Genomic DNA, 22039 nt, shown 5'->3' with positions numbered 1-22039 from the left:
CATGCATGAATAAAAATAATAATAATAATAATACAAAAAAATATGTATGCTGGATGTATGAAGTATAAGGTGCAAAGACTATGCAGTGTTTTTATTTAACGTTTGATTGAAAACTTTTGAATTACTGTAGTAATATACGGTAGTAACTATGTAGTATGTAATACTGAATTTCTGTTATACATAAATACTAAACATGCCTTAAAAAATTATTAAAGCACAATTCCATTTGTATAAAAATATGTATAAAATGGCGTTAAAATTTGATAGAAAAAAAATCCAGTTTTTGACTAGTTTCTTAGATAATTTGTCAAATGTGGCTTCCTAATTATATAAAAAAGGTCAATTTCCCCAAAACTCTTGGCAATTTTGATAGAAAAAAAAAAAATAATAATAATAATAATAATCACACAAACAATTCATAGTATGTCAATGATATTTATAAAATACAGCCTCTATCACTCGAAGGGGGGGGGGGGGGGGGGGGTGTCCAGCTGTTCAACAGGTTTCAGTTCATTAGTGTAGACATTTTGGGCCTCACTCGTACAGAAAACCCAAACACACACTCAGACACACACACTGATTCATGACAAGCTGTTTGATCTTCATCATGTTTTATGTTCAGATAATAAATCTTGAAGATCTTGCTATGTTTACTAATGAGTCCTCTCTCTATCTTTCTCTCAGTATGGCTTCAACATGGTTATGTCTCACCCTCATGCTGTGAATGAAATTGCACTAAGTCTGAACAATAAGAATCCCAGGTAACCCATTGAGCTGGTGTAAATGTGTGTGTGTGTGTGTGTGTGTGTGTGTCCGTGTGTATTTCTGAAAGAGGGGGCACATTCCCAGAATCCACAGCTTTAATTTATGTGGGTTGTGACTCCTCTTTCAGAGTCATAAATACTGGCAGCTATAACAACAGGCCTCTTAATCTCAGTGTGCGGTTGGAGGGCTTCTTTTCTCCATCTGTGTAAATGTTGAGCAAATGGTGATTATTTTTGGTGGTGGGGGGGGTATTTAATTTTTTTTGTGTTTTTGAAAGGAGTCTCTTATGCTTACCAAAGTGGCATTTATTTGATCAGAAATACAGTAAAAATAGAATAGTAATAGTGAGAAATATTATTAAAATGTAAAACTTCTTTTCTATTTTAATATATTTTAAAATGAAATGCATTCCTGTAATTGAGTCCTTCGTTCCAAATCTATGAACTGAACTGTTGTATAAATGCTAAAGAGAATGTTTTCTCCCAAAATGTGCAGTAACAGCCTCCGTAATCATGAGAAAATGGATTTGATATGTGTGTGATATTGCAGGACTAAAGCTCTGGTGCTGGAGCTGCTGGCCGCTGTGTGTCTGGTTCGAGGAGGTCATGAGATCATTCTCTCTGCCTTTGATCATTTCAAAGAGGTACAAACACACAAATACTGTAGTATTGTAGTTCTTTATATATATATATATATATAAACTTATTTGATGTAAAAAGAGATTCTGCTTGCATTAAAATCTCATTTTAATTTTCTCTGGGCATTATTTGAATATTATCTCGCGCCACATTTCTTTATTGCTTTGCAGGTGTGTTCAGAAGATCAGCGCTTTGAGAAACTCATGGAGCATTTCAAGAATGAAGATAATAACATCGACTTCATGGTAGGAGTTACACCAACATCCAAATATACACATTTTTCATTTGCAATCACGACTAAAAATTAAACTAATAGCTTATTGCAGAAGAGACTCATCTATTACTTAAGAGCTTCATTAGGCAGCATTACAAGTAAATACCTTCATGTATTATATCATGACTTGTAATAGCATTTAGCATATTAGTTGTGGGATAAGATATTACAATATAAAATATATAAAAAAACAATATAATGCAGCTTATGTGTGCAACATATAAGCCAACATGTTCAATATACAGTATATATATATATAGTGTGCATGTGTAGAATGTGAATGATATTCATTTCTGCGGAAATAGAAATCTGTGGCGCTTTCTATATGCTTTTGGTGTGTCTATAAAAAATCTATAAAATGTTTTTTTAGTTTTTTGGGTGTCGAAATTTAGTATGGTGTCTATTGTCTTGCAGGTTGCCTGCATGCAGTTCATCAATATTGTGGTTCATTCAGTGGAAGACATGAATTTCAGAGTGCACTTACAGTACGACTTCACAAAGCTGGGTTTAGACGAATATCTGGATGTGAGTAAACTTCAGAGCTGAGTCTTCTGATGCTAATGTTCAGTATCACTGCAAGAGGATGCATCACTATTCTCTCTGTCTTTATGTCGCTGTCTTTGAGTAGAAACTGAAGCACACCGAGAGTGATAAACTGCATGTGCAGATTCAAGCGTACCTGGATAACGTGTTTGATGTCGGGGCTCTGTTAGAGGACGCAGAGACCAAGAACGCAGCGCTGGAGAGAGTGGAGGAACTAGAGGAGAACATGTCTCATGTCAGTACTGTTTTTACATCTACGCTCATTGTAAATAAATAATCATATTATCCAGAAAAAACAATCGTTTAAGTGGCATGTTCAGGAGTGCTTATCAGTTAAGTCCTCTAGTTGAACAATGCACCACCTGCCCAACAACAGTATTGAGTTCAGCTGAAAGCCTTTAATGATAATGAAACATTATAGGACCCCATCATACATTGACCTTTGACATTTTGTGACAGACGGGCCATCTGGCCAAAAGATGTCTTCCTGACCTTAGGTAATTTCCGTATTAGTGTGCCATTGATATTTATAGTGTACTTCATACATCAGGATTCAAGAATATTACTGTGTCAATTAATGTGAATCTGAAGTTAAATTATTTCTGCAACCCTGGCTGGAATCATTTGAGATGTTAGTGTTCATGTCTCAGCGGTTTAAAAAGCATGCCGTATTTGTGATTGTGTCTTCATGATTTTATATTCTGTAGCTGGATTGTCATTTCTTGTTGACTCTTGTTTGTGGTTTTCTAGCTGACAGAGAAGTTACAGGACACAGAGAATGAGGCGATGGCAAAAATCGTTGAGCTGGAGAAACAACTCATGCAAAAAAATAAAGAGCTGGAGTCTGTTCGGGTAAATGAAGAATCCTTACATCACTTCTTCTTGAGTTCTTCATTTGACTGTATGGCTTGTTACATTATGGGTACTTCAAGTGTATGTTTTTACTCAATGCTGAAAAATTTATTTCACAATATCTATAGAATCTTCCCTTTAAAATCCATGGGCGTAACGTTCAATAAACCAATCAGAGTGTCATCTCCCATTCCCTTTAAGAGCGAGGGCGGATCACTATTTACATGGCCGTATTTTTTGGCGGAAAAGCTGAACGCTTCTCAAGCGTAGAAACTGATCTGCTCGTGTGCGAAGTTAAAGCGCGTGAGCAGATCATCTTCAAGACAAGCAGGAATCCACCAAAGCTCCGCGCGATGAGTCAGTTAATATATATATGTGTGTGTATTGGCACGATCGTTCAATTAATTCGCCAGTTTCATTCATCATAAGTAGTAATAGGCTGAATTGTAAATAGGTAGCCTAATTTTAATACACGCAATGACTATCCATCATTACATTTTTATATTTATGTAGCCTACACAATAATATTCTTTTACACTGTAATCCTTTTGTTTTAAATATTTGACATGTTTGTGTGATGCACATCCTTGTGTGTAATAAGCAAAGTCATCGTGCACTCTGGACCCGCCCAGAGGTGCATTTTCTACCAGCGCGTTTCTTTAATAACAAAACAATATTGCGACATTTACTTTAGACTTTATACCAGGTTTGATTTGGTCTATGGCACAGTTTATTTTCAGCTCCTTAAAATAGCAATAGGTCAGCAATGCACCTGAACAAACACCCCTTTTTTAGACCAGCACGCCCATGGGTGCACAAATGGGCGCAAATGCATTTGCTAGTTAAACGACGTGGCACTGGACGGAAAATGCGAATGGAGCCGGACTGAAACTAGCAAACAAACTTGCGATGCGCCCTGTGTCAAATTGCGCCGGGTGTATGATAGGGCCCAAAATGTTTGGTAACACTTTACTATAAAGTTAATCAGCTAATGTAAATTAATGCATCGACTAACATTAACAGTGAGCAATACATTTGTTAAAGTATTTATTAATCTGGGGTAATGTTAAATTAATAAAACTAAAACCGTTCATTGCTAGTTCATGCGCGTCAACCAATATTAACAGATATAACTTTGGATTTTAATAACGCGTTAGTAAATGTTGCAATTATTATTAACTGAGATTAATAAATACTTTACAAATATTTTTTTTTCATTGTAATTTCATGTTAACTAATGTAGTTAACTAATTTTATTAAATTCAAACCTATTTTTACTAGATTTTACATCAATGTTTCAATAATTTAACGATACATTTGCATATTCTTGGCTCGCTGATGTGGCTTAGTAGTCAAATGTTATACATTTTTACAATATATATATATATATATATATATATATATATATATATACTCACTTAAAACGCAGCCTATGATAATCACAAAAAGCCAAATTGAATTTTCATGCTCCCTGTGGTGACAGGAGGTGTATAAAGACGCCAGCTCTCAGGTGCACACCCTGCGGCGGATGGTGAAGGAGAAGGACGAGGCCATTCAGAAACAGAGCGACCTGGAAAAGAAGATCCACGAACTGGAGAAACAGGGAACCATCAAGATCCAGAAGAAAGCAGACGGGGATATTGCCATCCTGACACCCCCTCCACAGGAGAACGGGCATCTGCCCGGGTCACAGGGCGTGTCTGGGGTGACCAGTGAGGGCATGGTCAGTCACGGAGGTATGGCTAACGGGGCTGATCTTCCCCCTCCTCCTGGGCCGGCGACACGTAAGTGACCACTCCTGATTCTAAATACTGGACTCAAGAGCGTGACGTTAGTCAGGAAATAAATGTAATAAATTATTATTTATGTTATTTGGAATGCCACTGCACAATTTAACTAAATCATATTTAAAGTTGAATCAAATCAACTTTATTTGGATAGCGCTTTATACAATACAGATTGTGTCAAAGCAGCTTGTGTAGTACAGTGTTACAGTACAGTGTCCAACAGGAAAATAGTTTGTCAATAATGCAAGAAGACAATTACAAGGAGTCAGTTTATCAGCTGAAGTCAGTTCACTGATGATTCAGTGATGTCATCATCCAGTTCAGCTCTCTTGCAGTAGTGTCTGTGCAGTCAAGCCAACAATATGGCCAGAAATTAAGCGTTCCCAGTTAAATAAACCAAAGGCAACAGTGGCAAGGAACCAAAACTCCATCGGTGATAGAAATGGAGAAAAAAACCTTGGGAGAAACCAGGCTCAGTCTCACTCTGGCCAGACAAAACCAGCATGTAGTTTAATTCCAGGCTGCAGCACAGGTCAGATTGTGCAGAGGAAGTTTAAAGGCGCCGAGCTTGATACAGCGCTGCACTCTCATCCGGGGTGTGACCTCCTTCAGTTGTGAGATTCCACAGATGTATCTTAATTTCTTCTTGACCTTGCTTGCAACAAGATCAGTCTTTTTATTTATTTATTATTATTTGTATTCATTTATTGACTTTATTTCTAGCAAGAATACACATTAATTAGAAATGTGTCCCTATGTTCCTTAAAGGAATGAATAAAAATTAAAACTGTGCTTGGTTTTCCACTGGTAGTGGGCGTGGCATGCTCTCTGACTATATCAACAAGCCCCACCCTCTAGACTGATCAACAGTTGACTGTGTTGACTGGGTCTATTGCGGCATTACATTCAGATCTGCTTACGTTGCATGAGTTCCTATTGTTTTATTTGACCATTTTTATAGCATTCTTTAAAAAAGCTGAGATAAATTAATCTCATAGAATTATGCAATTATTGAATGCCACATTAGAGTAACCTTAAACAGTAGACTGACTGAATTAGTTGTATAAATGCAAGAATCTGACATAAAAGGCAACACAGATAAATCTTAATAAGGAAACTCTTAAAATTGACCTCGCAGGTTAAAAAAATGCATCTGGAAGTCAATCCCATGCTGAAAATATTAAAAATACATTTCTGAGCCTGACAGTCAGTCAGACCTTAACTCTCTTCACAAGCCCTGGTCTGTATTGATCAGAATCACAATTAGAAAGAGCTTTATTCACCAGGTGTGTGCAAACACACAAGGACTTTGTTGTGGCTTGCCAGACATTTCCTTAAGAATTGCAGCTTATTCTGGTAAAGAACTGCCCTTTTAGAGAGTTAGAGAGCATCTACTACAGCTAGTATATAAAGAGAGCACCTGCAGTTTGTTTGGTATGTGATGTTCAGGAGCGAGGAATCTGAAATTAGTTGCAACTCTAAAAGGATAGTGTAATATAAATGTGCGATCACAAATATTTTGGTTAGGTGAATCCCACAAGGTCAGTTTTTCAAAATCAATCAAATAAATAAATGGCTAATGGAACCTATATTTTCTCCCTCTTTCCAGTATCAAATGGTCCATCTGCTGCTCCAGCTCCTCCTCCTCCTCCACCACCTCCTCCACCTCCTCTCCCAGGCCTCGCTGTGGATATATCTGCCCCTATGCCCCCTCCACCGCCCCCCATGGCTCCTCCACTTCCAGGCTGCGGCTCTCCCACCGTCATCATGAACTCAGGACTAGCAGGTAATGCAACCTGCTCCACACTAAAGACAATAGAATAACAGACCAAACAGTGACATGAGAGGAAAATCTCAGTGATTTAGATCCAGATATGCCGCAAACTTCTTATGAAGCCTGAAGTATGCTTTAGTTTGTGTTTAAAGTTTACATACTGTGTAAAGTGGTATGTAAATGAAGGTGACTTGACTTGACACGCATCAGTTGAGGATGGCTGCCGATCTCTGGAGCCTTCCCTCATTGAGCACTGATAACAATCATAACAGCTCAACTGTTTGTTAGGTTTCCTGTAAAAGGTTCGATGTTTGAACAAGCTCAAGTGAAACACTTCTGCTGAAGCCTGTACAGTAGATCAGATAAATCAATAACATCAGATACAAAATAAATGGTAGTTACTTTCATCAACTAATTTATCCATCTGCTTTAATCTCTATGTAGTATGCATAAAGCTTCATATTGATTTTAATGGAGCAAACACTGATGTGCATTAAACAAGAGGTAATGATTAGTTTTATAAATAGATAGAGGCTTTCAGGAGCAAAATTGCAGAAATCTGCTCATTAAAAATTTGCATACTTTCTATAAAGCTATGCAAATTCCCATTGCTGCACACGAAACATTTGTTATTAATGTTGAAAACAATTATGCTGCTTAATATTTTTCCGGAAACTGATATTTTGATCAAGTTAAAATTAGTTGCATTTATTTATTTATTTATTGCAGCATTATAAAATATATCTGCTGTCACTTTTGATCAATTTAATGCATCCTTGCTGAATAAAATACTAAAAATTCGGACCCCAAACAGTAGTCTATATACGTATGTACTGCAGAATATACAGTGAATCTGAACTTTTTTTTTTTTTAAGAAAGTCTTCAGTTGCTTTTTATTGTTTAAACAAAACTGTGCTTTACACCACAGCTTGTTGGTATCTTCTCTCTTAAATTGATCTGTATCATTCCTTATGAAACGATCTGTGTTCAGGATTCAGTGTTAATGCACTCCAATCAGATCTTTGGAATCAGAGGTTGTGTTTTGTTTGCTCTTTAACTTCTTTCTCTCTGCTTATTTTTGCTGTACCTGTTGTGCCGCCATAGAGGGACCCATCAAACTGTACTGTAGGTTTGCTGTGTCATGTCGTGTGTGCTCAGTCTTATGTGTATGTGTGTGCGGTCATGGTATTTTAGTCTCTAAGAAAACACACTCAGTTCCTCTGTAATCTTGATCGGACAATGTCTATGAAGCTGCATTGCTGGTTGTTCCTCTTGAAACCGAGCATGAAATTGGACACTGTTTTGCAGAACTTTTCCTTACGGTTTAAAAACCAGAGAGGAACATTCTTTAGACCTTGCTTACAGAGGTCAGCTAATAACAGGACTGTAATGCCAATCTATGAGACCACATGTTCCATGAGATGTTAGCTCTTATTTCTACCCTCCACCGGGACAAAATCCTTTTTCCAGAGCTCAAGCCATGAACCGCAACCTCATGGAAAACAAAACTACAGTTCACATCGGCTCCAGATCTATTTGTCATTAAGAACTGCAGAACTCCAGTAAACACAAACACATCTAGCAGTCCAGTGCAGTTTCACCTTGAACAACTCACAACATAAATACATACTGAACGGCTTTTATATTATCTTATTAATCACTCAGTTTCATTGGACAGTCTTCATAGTATACAGTTGTTATACTATTAAGCTTAAATGTCTTCAATTTATGAAATTACTTTTAATCAGCTAGTGTCAAATGACCACATTTAACATGTTATCATCCTTTTAAATAATTGAAAGTACATTGTAAGGCAGTAAGACTCAGAATGCCATGCCTGCTGTGTGAGTAAGTGTTTGATTGTGTAGTGTTTGCATGTTGAAACAGTGTGCTGTGCCGTTACAGGCGATTGATCCTCAGATAAGGCCACAGTTGCGTAAATTCAGGAATGTTTAACGCACACTGCGAGTTTTTTCTCTTTACTCTGGCCACACTTTCTGCATTGCTTGATATCACACCACCATTTAACCCTAAACCCTCAGCTCAACTGGAAAGCGCTCTCACTCTCTCTTTGTAACCTTTGACCGGAGATCAATATTGTTTGATTTCCACCTTAATCAAGCATGTTGAAACCTGTATTTGCTGTGTCTGAGTCCATGGATTATTTTGGAAGGTTTTGACTCATTCTCCTACTGAGACGCTGTTTGAGTCACATCCTCATATGCACATCCCAGAACAGCCATGTGCGTCTGTCTCATTTCCTAAACACACGGGGACGATGATATTGCTCAGAGGTGCTTTTCGTAGTTTGCGGTGAAGTTTTCATCCACGTTTCATAATATTTTCCATAACGTTTCTTCTAGTATTTATATAAATCAAAATAAGCCCAAATGGACACATGAAGCTATTAAAGGAATATGAGAAGCTCAGATCAGTATCTGATACCTTGACAAATCTGATTTGAAACTCTAGAGACACACGAGGTGTGTTTTTTCTCAGTAGGAGCATCTGAGGAGAGTCTCTATCTAAGCAAGTCCTCATTTACTCTTGTTTAATTTCAATGCTCTCAAAGAGGAACAATTGAGACTTTGCAGAGATCCCATTTGCTCTTTAGCTGTCCTCCGGGAGTCTCTCATTAGCATAAAATTGCGTCATGTGTGATTTTGGATTAGAATATCCTGCCGACACAATCACATTGATCAGGAGATGAGAGACTAGAGCTCTTTTAAGCTGACAGTATCAAAGGTCTCGTGTTGGCACATTTCCCCTCACGTACCCTCACAAATGTGCACTGGACATGTTCAGATCCGTGCCTGCTGTTCACAAACCAGCTCCACATCACTCAGTAGACCAGACTGCATGTTTATTGTCCCGATGTCGCTGACTTGTGCTTTCTGTCATGTTGTGTAGCTGTGAAGATCAAGAAACCCATCAAGACTAAGTTCCGTATGCCGGTGTTTAATTGGGTGGCACTGAAACCCAATCAGATCAACGGCACTGTGTTCAACGAGATCGATGACGAACAAATACTGGAGGTGAGAGAGACTTGAAAACGCTTTTGAAACTTGACAAAATCATTTGTTTTGCTTCAGCACAAAAGAAAGCTAAAGTATCAGCTTGTTAAATGTGTTGCTAACTACACACTACATACAGGAATACGTATTATAATGCAATCAAATTGTAAAAAAAAAGCTTTTTCATCAAAGATGCATACGTTTGAGAGAAAAGTTGTTCATGCATTACATTTTAAATACTGTATATATATATATATATATAATAGAAACATTTTATTTTGAATGTAATAATCTTCCACTAGATTTTTTTTGATCAAATAGATGCCGACTGGTTGAGAATAATTAAAAAACTTTATAAAATCTTACCAACCCAAAACAGTTTTTTATAAAGTATAGATATTTATATCATTTTTGAATGACACGATGTGAGGAGACTGTGTATATTTGGCCCTGACTGTATTAAATCCAGTAAAAATGCTTTTTTTTGTTGGTATATGCTGAATTGTTGGCTTATTCTTAAGTCCCATGTTGATTTGCTGTGGGGATCCAGGCTGAATCTTATCATTTCAGAGTGTCAGATATAAAGATCAGTGAGTTTAATGATGAATAGTGACCGTGGTCCGTCTTTTTTCAGGACCTGAATGTGGATGAGTTTGAGGAGATGTTTAAGACGAAATCACAAGGGCCTGCCATAGACATCACGTCCAGCAAACAGAAGACCTCCCAGAAAGGACCAAGCAAAGTCTCGCTGCTGGACTCCAACAGAGCCAAAAACCTGGCCATCACGCTCAGAAAAGTGGGCAAGACATCAGAGGAGATCTGCAGAGCCATTCAAATGTAAGAGTACATACAGTGGGAATGGTCAGCAACATCTTTAGAAACTTTAGAAACAGTTTAACATATTTCTTGATTTGTAAGTTATGTTTTAGGAGTAACCGGGGCCTGAAACCTACAGCCACGTGAACATAGATTAATGAGGTTAATGCTTTGGCATGTGTGTGTGTGTGTGTGTGTGTGTGTGTGTGTAAGGCTTGACCTGCGGACGTTGCCGGTGGATTTCGTGGAGTGTTTGATGAGGTTCGTTCCGACGGAAGCGGAGCTGAAAGTTCTCCGACAGTATGAGAAGGAGCGCAAACCTCTGGAGAACCTGACGAATGAGGACCGCTTCATGATCCAGTTCAGCAAGATCGAGCGTCTCACGCAGAAGATGACCATCATGGCATTTGTGGCCAATTTCAGCGAGAGCATTCAGATGCTCACGCCGGTAAATCACTGCTCTGGCACACTGGCAGCACGTTTGGTCAAGAATTAAACAGGATTTCCTAGTATTCACTCCAGATCTGCCAAGCAGGGTTTAGATAACTAATCAAGACTTGCCCATGAATCTCCTCATATTTCTATAATCATAACCCTTCTTCACATGAATAGAGGGCAAAACCAACTTAAAATTAGTTCAGAAAATCCTGATTGTTAATCTCAAACTAAGATATTAAACTAGCATATTAATTTGACCAAAATTTGCAATGTCTAAATGTACTTCCATTGTTTTAGGGATTTCTTTGTTCTGGCAATTAACAGTGAATACACGAATTATTTAATGCTCAAGAATTTAAGCTCAAGATGTAGTTTGGGACCAGATATTGGTTTGTAGGTACTTAAGATCTTATATTCTCCTAAATTAAAGATACATACTTGTAATAACAGGGATAAACGGGCGAGCTATAGCAACAATAAGTGAAAAAATAAATAAATAACAAATTAAATAATGTAGCATACAGTTGAACTGGTGCCTATCTGGTGATATCACTTTAGATGTTTCACACTTTACATTTTTTAATGTAATAATTTTTAATTAAATGTTAGTAATACTTAATAAGTGCTGAATTGACATCAACTAAAGCCCTATCCGGACGGGACTAGTTTTCTAATCCACGTTTGAGCTTCGATACTTATCACCTGACGTCTGCGATTTTCATGTACCAATTCGGACGGGACTAACATCTCCGTGTTTATTACAGAGGTGCGAGGGTCTGTTTTGTGCATCTGGGTGTTTCAGAGATCACACACTCTGTATGCGTGCATTACACAGGCGACAGTCATTCGGATTGATTACCATCAGTAGAATCAGTTTTACTACAAGCACGGTAAAGCTAGAAGCAAAACGATGTTAATGTGTGGTCAATTTAGTTTAACTATTTACATTTTTCTGTTTTTTACATTTATTTATAGTAAACCCATGTTTCATTTTAATGAAAGGTACATCTGTATTTAAAACATTATGTAACTGAGTGCATAAATCTTACCTGACGCTGATATTACAGTAGCATTAGTCTTAACAGTTTACGTGATCTAGTTCTTGTTTTTATTTATTTTTTGTATTTTTTTATTATTATTATTTCTTTGGCGGGAGTCAAATATAAAACATGCGCGGCGGTAAGAGCATCTACGGTAATTCACTTTGGCCAAAACACACGAGGAAACGCGTTGTGAAATAAAATATCGCCGGCAATCACAGACATTCGCACTCGGACGGGATTCGTTTTCTCAGAGGATCAATGAGTTTGCTGAAAAACAGTAGGTAATTTGCTCTGGAAGTATCACAGAGGTTGTGTGAGAAAAACACAGACGTGGCATTAGAATCATTTAAAAAAAAAAAAAAAAAATACGTCTGTGAAACACAAATTTCTCTAACGACCCCCTGTAAACATTGCTGTAGAAGTATTTGTCGTGTTAACTAATCTCGTTAACTAATGTAAAGTGCTACCCAGTTTTTTAAGTAGCTAGTTCTCTAGTATCACATCTGGACCTATGTTCATATTGTTGTTAATTTTTTTTTTGACTCAACAGCAACTTCACGCCGTTATTGCAGCGTCTGTGTCCATCAAGTCCTCACAAAAACTCAAGAAGATTCTGGAAGTGAGTGTTTCACTTCTGCTCTGATTCATTTCTCTCCAGACTGTGCGTGTCTTTATCGAGCGTCTGTTTCTCTCTCAGATCATCTTGGCTCTGGGAAACTACATGAACAGCGGTAAACGAGGAGCGGTGTACGGCTTCAAACTGCAGAGCTTAGACCTGGTACAATTTACATAGGATTTTGGGATTTACTCAAATATTGGTGGTAAAAGTTAAATCCTTTTGAATTCTGAATGCAGAAGAAAAAAAACAGTCTTCATTTACTGTTTATTTATGGCATTCAAGGTGTTATATACGTCAAACCACCATGGTATATTTTGAACTTTATCCATAATCGTAACACTGTTTTTTTATATATAATAATATAATGGCTGATGAACGATGTACCGAGTATATGGGATATGTAATTTAATATTCTTTCATTTTTCTTGTGAAGTAACAAGCCACATTCAAATATTGTCTTCCTTTGTGATGTAATAACAATGTAATTATAATGTAATAGCAAATATGTTGAGAGTTTGCATGTTTTCCTGTTCCAGTTATTAGACACTAAATCAACAGACCGCAAGATGACTCTTCTGCACTATATCAGTAATGTAGTGAAGGAAAAATACCAGCAGGTGACGCTCTTCTATAACGAGCTGAACTATGTGGAGAAAGCAGCAGCAGGTATAAAACGTGATACGGAAATGTGATTATATTTACAATAAACAGGGCGGCTCATATTTGCTCAGACAGATCTGTACTAAATGAATTGTGTCGGTGTATTCCTCAGTGTCTCTGGAGAATGTCTTATTAGACGTGAAGGAGCTTCAGAGAGGCATGGATCTGACCAGGAGAGAGAACAGCATGCACGGCAACAACACACTGCTCAGAGATTTCCTACAGCAAAATGAGAATAAACTCAAAAAACTTCAGGATGATGCCAAGATCGCCCAGGTGCTGCAACACACAAACCTGTTTCACGCTCAGTTAGAGGGGACGCTTCATGAGGAATCTTGTTTTGATGTTATCATAGAATCATAAAAACAGAATAAACATTTCCAAACTCAACACTTCCTCCCCAGGAGCAAAAACTTTCTTAGAGCTCTGTGTATGTACAGATATGAATAAAAGCCTAAAATATGATTCCTACACGTGTTCATCATATTAAGCAATTATGTCTCTTCAGAAAACTTGGATTAAACTGCTTGATTCATATAAAGGGAAAAGAATGTAATAATAACTGTATCATGTGACACCTTTAGATTGGGGTTTTTACTAAAGATGTAACTCGTGTGATGTGTCTTTTCTTATCTTGTTCTCTCAGGATGCCTACGATGAAGTGGTGAAATTCTTTGGAGAATGCTCCAAAACAACCCCCCCGTCCGTGTTTTTCCCAGTGTTTGTGCGCTTTGTGAAAGCATACAGGGTAAAGCGAGCCGTCACACATCACCTGCCTCGCACCATTACATCGTCTGCTTCACTTTCTTCAGTCATACGAATCCTAACGCCATTGATCATGTTACATAACCTGGGTCTGTTCTCTCTGTCAGCAAGCAGAGGAGGATAATGAACAGAGGAAGAGAAAGGAGCAGATGATGATGGAGAAGCTGATTGAGCAAGAAGCTATGATGGAGCTAGAGGATCAGAAGGTACAAAGGAGTGTGTGTGTGTGTGTGTGTGTGTGTGTGTGTGTGTGTGTGTGTGTGTGTGCGTGTGCGTGTGTTTGTGTTTGTGTGTGTGTGTGTGTGTGTGTGTGTGTGTATGTCGGGGAAGTGGGTTACTTAACAATAGTTTGGGGACAAAACTAGACTCTAAAGGGAGCTAAATCTTTAACTACATTGAAATCTAGGAATGTCGTTGTTTGCAAAAAAAAAAAAAAAAAAAAAATATATATATATATATATATATAGATATATATATATATTCATAAATATTTTACTATTCATGAATCTTTTTTTATTTATTTTATTGTATTGTATTTTTTTATTTTAGTTTACTTTGTAGTATAGGGTTTGTTTTAGGGTTACTTTTTAGTATATACTATTATGAATAAATTATTTAGCAAATAAGTTTATTAACAACCTAAATGCAACATAATTCATGATAATCAAATGTTGTAAGAAAAAAAAAAAATGGCCAGTAAAAAGTAAAATTAAGGCCAATTTATTTTCTTGTTTATCTGCCAAAATTCATTTTTGACCCTGTCTATGAATGTACCTAATTAACTATATTTTTGGGGCAACAGTATAAAAATACAGTACATCTTGTTTTATTGTTGTTAGAATAGAGAAGGTTTTCTGTTTGGGTTAGTTTATAGAATTCATAACTATTGTGATCTTTTAGCACATGTGTGTTTCTGTTGTCACGATGTGTGCGGTGGTGTTTTTCTCTGTGACTATTTAAACACATCATTTATATGGTTAAAGGAGCATTTGTAGGTGTTTGTAGATTAAAGACAGCCCATTCAGCATTAATTGTGGATCTGTGACATGTTCGTGTGTGTGTGTGTGTGTGTGTGTGTGCTCAGTCTCCCTCTCATAAGAGTAAGCGGCAGCAGCAGGAGTTGATTGCGGAGCTGAGGAAGAAGCAGGTGAAGGACAGCAGACATGTGTATGAGGGTAAAGACGGAGCCATTGAAGACATCATCACAGGTAACATGTTTTGCTAATGGGGTCTGCATGCAGAGGGCTTTAAAATATAAAATGTCAGTTTGAGCTACTAACCAGCTCTCTGTGACTGGTGGGAAGCTTTACTGCTCAATAACAATTTACTGACCAGTGTTATTCCTGCCTGAATGTGTGTGTGCTGTCACTGCTTACAGCTGTGGGCTGGAGTGCAGCTACTAAACACTGTGTGGGTGATTAGTGATTAGTGTTAGGCCTAAAGGAGTCATATCAGACCTTTTTATATATTCATTTATTTATTTTCTTTACCTGAGGTCCACTTGATAAGTCAGATTTGTATTTCTTTTTTGGTAACACTTTATTTTAAGGTGTCCTTGTTACACGTTACATGTACTTACTATTATAATAACAAGTAATTATGCATAATTACATGCAAGTAACCCTAAGTCAAACCCTACTCCTAACCCTAACCATATAGTAAGTGCACGTAGTTATTTATTATTACTCTACTCTACTGTAAAAAGCACACCTTAAAATGAAGTGTAACCAAATTTTTCATTTAAATTCTAATCATGACAAAACAATCTATGTAATGAGTCTAGTAAAAAATACAAATGTTGTAGTATAAAAGTATTTTTGTTCCTTTTGTGTATTTCGCTTCACAACTGCATTAGTATTTTAAGCGTGCATGTGATCCATATTGAAATTATGTCTCAGCTTTATATAATAGCAGTTATAGTACTATCATGTGATTATTAGTGTGTGCTGTTGTGTGTAGAAAGTGCTAACATTGTGCTTGTTGCTCTGGCAGTTAAACCCTGTGTTGTTTGTGTGTGTGTGTGTTTCGTCTGGACGCAGTGCTGAAGACTGCCCCCTTTACTGCGCGCACGGCCAAACGCAGCTCGCGTTACTTCAACGAGGAGCTCCACTTCTAAAGCTTAGACTCTCTCTCTCTTAAAGGTCGCTGGAAAAACCTGTGCTCTTTCATTCTCTCTGTGTGTGTGTGTGTGTGTGTGTGTGTGTGCGCACCCCTTCACACTTCACATTCCTGGTTTTGTTTCCCTGTGGGGTGACCCTTCTGAATGGGGGCCGGTGGATGAATGGGATGTCATGGGCGTGTTCATTTCTCCTTTCCTGCACTAAGGGGGATTTGGGGAGGAAAGAATATGTTGTCAACACAGTTTTCTTTTGCATGGAGTGTGTTATGAATTCATCATTGCAACATGAATGAAATAAGAGGAAATATGATGTCACAAACGCCCAAACATGTCAGAGTTGAGTCTCAGCTTCCCATCGGTTGACTCAGAGCGCCCTCTGCAGTTACAAAACAAGCTTAAAAAAAAAAAAAAAAAAAATGTTTTGCTTTGTAAAAACCCAGAATGTGCTAAAAGTTAATTGGACATTGTCCCTGGTGTTATGTTTATCTTGTTATAATAGCACATTTTGATCCATTACTCAAACAGTTCTTAACCAATTAGAAACGTCATGTTTGTTATGCTGGCGTGTTGGGCATGGTTTGTGACATTATAGTTTGCTCATGTGTTCTTTTGTCCATGTCACTGTGATTATATGTAATATATAATGTCATTGAATTTTGGAACCATTCACGTAATGCTGGTTTTCTGCATTTTCTCACTCTTCCTCCATCTTCTCCTGCTCTGATGGGTCATTTCTAATATCTCATGAGTCCATGTGTGTCCACGTGTGTTGAACTTTGCATGTTGGGATGGTTTTCTCGTATAAGCATGTTCTATTCGTTTGCTTCACTTACTGTATGCATTTGCACGGGGTGAATGACATTTCTCATTCAGATTTACTTCTGTAGCCAAATGTAGGGTTAAATCTCACCAAAACAGCCTAGAAATGTCCAAATCCTATTTCACCTTTAATAATAATAATAATAATAGTAATAATAATAATAATAATTTTAAAATACATTTTATTATCACTGTTTGACTGGGAGGACATGTTTTTGTGAGATTCAGCATTGCTTTTAGTTTTCACCATGACTGCTTGAGCTTGACTTGCTGTTCATTGTGGCCTATAACAATGCACTTCTGGGAGGCTTGACACATCGTCATTGGTTTCACTGTTTAAACATGAAGTGACCACACAGACGTCACTCTGCTGTGTCTGGACGCTGGAGCCATTGTGCAGAGCAGCTTGAGTCATTGAGTTGATTACCGCAGTTTCAGCAGAGCTTGAGTAACACCCTCCAGCGCCTGCCTGTGGCCTTTGACCTTTCCTCTTTGAGCCCTGGGCAGTTTGGCTCCCTTGCGTCCAGTCCACTCTGCTCTGATCTAACCTTCATTTTTGTTTCCTCTCCACTCAGCCTTAAAGAAGAATAATATTACTAAATTTCCCAATGTGCACACGAGGGTAAGGAACTCTTCCAGTAGTACCCCAGTGGATGCTACTCAGACCTGGCAAGCATCTCTCTCTTTATTATTATTTGTCTTTCATTTTCATCCATCCATCGTAGATCAGTGGCTTTTGACACTGAATACAAAAGCCATCTTTTTTTCTGTTCTCATTCTACTTAACACACATCAGGCCTATTGAGTTCTGACCCCTAAGGACTGAGTCTCCAGGTACTCATGTACATCACCCTGTTGAACTGATTTGTAAAATTGTGAATTAGTTTGATTAGGTGATGCCATGACCTGAGACACAGAGACTCTGCCTACATAGTCTCACGTTGAACTGACCCACACTTAGAGATAGTTGAGTCTTCATTAGTGCCTAGTTAAGCTTTCGTAGTAGGAACACTGACCCCAAAATGAATTAACTCTTTAAAAATGTCAGTGCATTAAAAATGTCATTGCATTAAATGTAAATTACAATTCAATTATGACAGCTCTTGGAATAGTTGTAGCATGTCAATGGATATAGATAATGAATATGATAATGTATTTGGTCTTGGTAGACTTGATGAGAGCAAGTACTGTGAGCATTTAAGATATGCTGCTGCTGCATACATAGACATATATAAATCCCACAGCAGATCTAGACAGGTGGAGCTGGGGGAGGTGGAGGGTTCCTCATATCACACTGCAAGGACCAGCTTACAAAAGAACACTGAAACAGACTATTCAAATGTTAAACGAGCAATCTCATTGGTGGCAGAACCAGTTAAAATCAATTAACTTTTTGACTTTTAAATTATGTGATTAGTAGCAGATTGCATTTAGAGGACTATGTAAACAGCCTGCACCGCACCATCTAGAGCTTCCTGACTGAACCAGATATATGTAATGTAAATAACAAGAGACTGAAGTATGCTTTGACAAAACAAATACATGTGGACAGTTTGTTGTTTCCACGAGTCCATGAATGCAAATGCAAGCTCAATTTGTGAATCAACATGTTCTGATATGAGACAAAGGGGAAAAGCCATATAAAGTAGCCATGCATCCTGACGAAATTATATGAGACAGTCATAAGTGAGTTATTGACTTGTTAATTTAAAAGATCACTGCAGTATTGTGTAATATAGCTATATTAATTTGTATTACAAGGAATGTTTTACGATAATTCTTTCGAGGACTCTTAAAATTACTACTTTAACTTTGCAGCACTTGCGGTTAATCGATGCTGTGGTTACTCTGCTAAGATAACTTGAGGAGAATCGACTTACACGTATACATTTAGCTGACACTTTTATCTAAAACAACTTAGACTGCATTTAAGGAATGTATTTGATCAGTTCCTGGCTTCCGTGGGTTTTGAACCCATGACCTTGGCATCGGTAAGTGCCATGCTGTACAGGAACACTGGACATCTGTTAAAACCTCCAAAACACAAGTTCATTAAAAGTCTCTGTCGTAGAACTAAACTGATGAACTTCCTGCAGTGTTTGAGCACGAGATAACACACTGTCATGTGATGCAGTGACATACAGACATTTTATTGTGTGACTTGAAGAGTTCAAAAATACATTGTGGGGCCACTGTGAGTGTTTTCCCAACAACCTTGTTGAAAACACCTTTCTAAAAATAGGCAAACTTCCATAGTTACCATTCGCATTAAATTCAGATCCTGAAATAAAATGAAGTACTTAATCCAGTAAAAACTCAAGCTGCTTTGCCCAGTTGACCACCAGCATGTCCAGATGATCTAAACTCAAAGACTGACATCAATTTATTCTGTTTCTCCTGCATCAGATCTGAGAAACCAGCCGTACAGGCGTGCCGACGCCGTCAGGAGGAGCATTCGAAGACGTTTTGATGATCAGAATTTGCGGCCAATCAACAGTGCAGAGATGGTCATGTGACGAGGGCAGAGTGGATGTGACTGGATGGAGTGGAGGAGGAAACAAGATAATGAAGGACTGAAAAAGATGTCAGGAGGTCTTAAAAAACAAGTGCCTACACTTAACATCTGTCCCATCAGGTGTTGACTTGTACATGTGTCTTCTGTCTGTGAAGTTTTATGTGACAAACGGTGTCTTGATCTGTCTTTTCTCTTACGGCGCTTAAATTGTATGGCTAGATGAGTATTTTTCTTGAGAAAGTGTCCGAATGTAAAACTATTCCAACACTTGATGTATCATGGACCTGTAAAAGTCCTGTTACATTCCAGTGCTTTCGCCACAGATCAAAACCGACCAGGCGTGTGTTTTCCGAATCGTCTGGTCGGTCCAAAAGAAGCCCTGTAGTGTTGGTCAGAGCCTGTTTTTATTGCGGTGTTCACATTCTTGTATTGATAGAGCCCAACAGAATGGAATACAGGCTGAGAAGCATTTGAAAAAGTTTTGTAAAAGTTATAAAAATGCAATGATGGTTTAAGATGCTGCAGGGTGCGACACAGCGGCCAAAGATAACAATATTAAGAACATTCCTCACTTAAGATGAGTCGATGTCTGATAGTAGAGGTATTTCAATGTGTTGTTCCCAATACCTACACTTGTGATCTTGGCCACTTGAGAGCATGTGTACACAACAGGAAGTGCGTGCACAAGACTGTCCCAGGTCTGAAAAATGCTAAAAACACCACAATTCAATTCCTATGTAACATATCTGTTACCTTGTAATAGATTAGTATTGTTTATATTGTAATAGAAGAAGATACTTCTTGTCTGTCTTAAAACCAATATTCTCTTATAACCAGCAAAATAACAGTCCTGTCAAGACCATAACTGGGTGACTTTACCAGAAGTTTACCAGAGTTACATTAACATAACCAGAAGTCCACAGTAGACTCTGAACTATAACAGCTCAAAAAGTGCTTTAACAAAAACATGAGTGCAGTACGTCCTAGTACACTTTCCCCACAGACTTCCATTGGAAGTGCATTGAGGTAAATGAAATATTATTGTGTTTTATACACAAAGGATTGAATATATAGTCTGTGGTAATCGACAGATGCTGTTTTGAACACAAAATATTCCTTCATGAATATTAAACACTTGCTATTATTTCCTGTATTAGTGATGTACGGCCGCTGAGCACTACAGCAAACCTCTTCCCTGTGGCACTTGTTCTTCACTACATACATAAGATCATAAGATCAGGTTCCTCATAGAATTTCGGTTGTTGTAACTGGGCTTGTTTCATGCGTTCTAGGTCAGATAGTGGGAAATAAGGCCCGTTACATGGTTCTATAATGACCTGCACCAATGAAAATTCACATTTCTTGTGATGTGAAAGTCTATTTAAAACAAAAAATATAAAATCACAAAAAAAAAAAAAAATCATTTGTTAAATGTACAGATATTTTGCTATAAAATTGTTGCATCTTTTTAACTTTTTAATCTTCTAATATTGTACATATTGTTCAAAACAATATTGTTTTAAAAATCATTCTGTACTACAACGTTTGAATATTTTAACTTATAGTTTTTTTTTTTTTCTTTTCTTCCTGCCTTTTGTATATTTAATAAAGCTGAAAACCTGAACCAGGTCTTTTAGACATGCAGCAACATGTCCCGTCTCCACTAAAACATGTCAGAAATCAGATGCAGTAGTAGAATTAAAGTCATTATAGACGTATGTCTCATCTCTGTACAATACACTCAATAAAAACTGGATTAAACTATCATTTTGTTTTCCCCTAAAATCAATGTATCTTAGCCACTGAATGCTTACAATACTGCAAAAATCTGTTCTCAGCTTTAAAGTTAGATGATTTCTCAATGTCCAATTAAACTATTTACATAATGCTGGTCTTCTGTGTTATTCTTGAGGGAGTGAATAGAAGTGCCATTTTGTACTCGAAAAAGCCTAGTGCTGAAAGTCCTCAAGAATGTGAGATTTTCTAACTGTGCTCTGATTTCAACTGTGCTTTGGTGTATTCACGTTCAAAGTCGAGTGGCTCTCCCACTCTTTACCAGTCTATGCTCTTCACCGTGTAACATATTAAAGTCCCTTTAAGGTATTCTATAGTCTTTGCTTATATTTATGCCACTCTGGCATTGGATTCACTTGATTATACAGCTATATGTCTCAAATCAGGTCCCTTATCGCGCTAAAAACCCATCACTCATGAAACATCATGTCCAGAGCCGTAGATAAACTCATCACATCTGTCTGCTGATCCCTCGTGATTGGCAGGTGACATCAACATCAGGACAAGTTTAGTAATATCATGGTGACTGATTGGATGCACTACAAGCACACTTGGGTTTAGAGTTTTAACCAAATTGGCCACATTACAGTTTAGATGTTTGAAAACCTCTGTATCTTGTATATTGCAGCCTACCCTTAATGTATTACATATACGCTATAAAAAGCTTATATATAAAATAAAATGAATACATTTGTTTTCTTTTAAGGTTTTGATTTTATTTTTAAATGACTTAAATTCAGTTGCTTCACTTGAATTGAGTCTGATATTATCTTTCAGCTGCCTTCTAAACGTTCAGTGGCAGTT

General features: G+C 37.5%; 1 protein-coding gene across 4 annotated transcripts in view; it reads left to right on the top strand.

Moving 5' to 3' along the window:
- LOC132152626 (formin-like protein 2) overlaps window positions 1-20053 on the top strand; it is a 70669-nt gene extending 50616 nt beyond the window's left edge. Inside the window, exons 8-27 of one of the 4 annotated variants that reach the window (XM_059561391.1) lie at window positions 685-761; window positions 1315-1408; window positions 1574-1648; window positions 2092-2202; window positions 2306-2455; window positions 2971-3072; window positions 4556-4856; window positions 6469-6645; window positions 9544-9668; window positions 10282-10484; window positions 10677-10911; window positions 12495-12563; window positions 12642-12722; window positions 13100-13229; window positions 13336-13499; window positions 13870-13971; window positions 14096-14194; window positions 15073-15196; window positions 17502-17595; window positions 19333-19470. In XM_059561391.1, coding sequence (XP_059417374.1) covers window positions 685-761; window positions 1315-1408; window positions 1574-1648; window positions 2092-2202; window positions 2306-2455; window positions 2971-3072; window positions 4556-4856; window positions 6469-6645; window positions 9544-9668; window positions 10282-10484; window positions 10677-10911; window positions 12495-12563; window positions 12642-12722; window positions 13100-13229; window positions 13336-13499; window positions 13870-13971; window positions 14096-14194; window positions 15073-15196; window positions 17502-17595; window position 19333 — 2514 coding nt within the window. In that variant the 3' untranslated portion in view covers window positions 19334-19470. Of the gene's footprint in view, window positions 1-684; window positions 762-1314; window positions 1409-1573; window positions 1649-2091; window positions 2203-2305; window positions 2456-2970; window positions 3073-4555; window positions 4857-6468; window positions 6646-9543; window positions 9669-10281; window positions 10485-10676; window positions 10912-12494; window positions 12564-12641; window positions 12723-13099; window positions 13230-13335; window positions 13500-13869; window positions 13972-14095; window positions 14195-15072; window positions 15197-16027; window positions 16130-17501; window positions 17596-19332 lie in introns of those variants that run through there. The other 3 variants (XM_059561392.1, XM_059561393.1, XM_059561389.1) reach the window with 3 other exon arrangements.
- Window positions 20054-22039: the final 1986 nt, after the last annotated feature.

This window comes from Carassius carassius, chromosome 11 (genome assembly GCF_963082965.1).
Source record: "Carassius carassius chromosome 11, fCarCar2.1, whole genome shotgun sequence".
Lineage (NCBI taxonomy): Eukaryota > Metazoa > Chordata > Actinopteri > Cypriniformes > Cyprinidae > Carassius > Carassius carassius.
The sequence above is the reverse complement of the archived record's forward strand: the minus strand, read 5'-3'. Positions and strand labels throughout refer to the sequence as shown.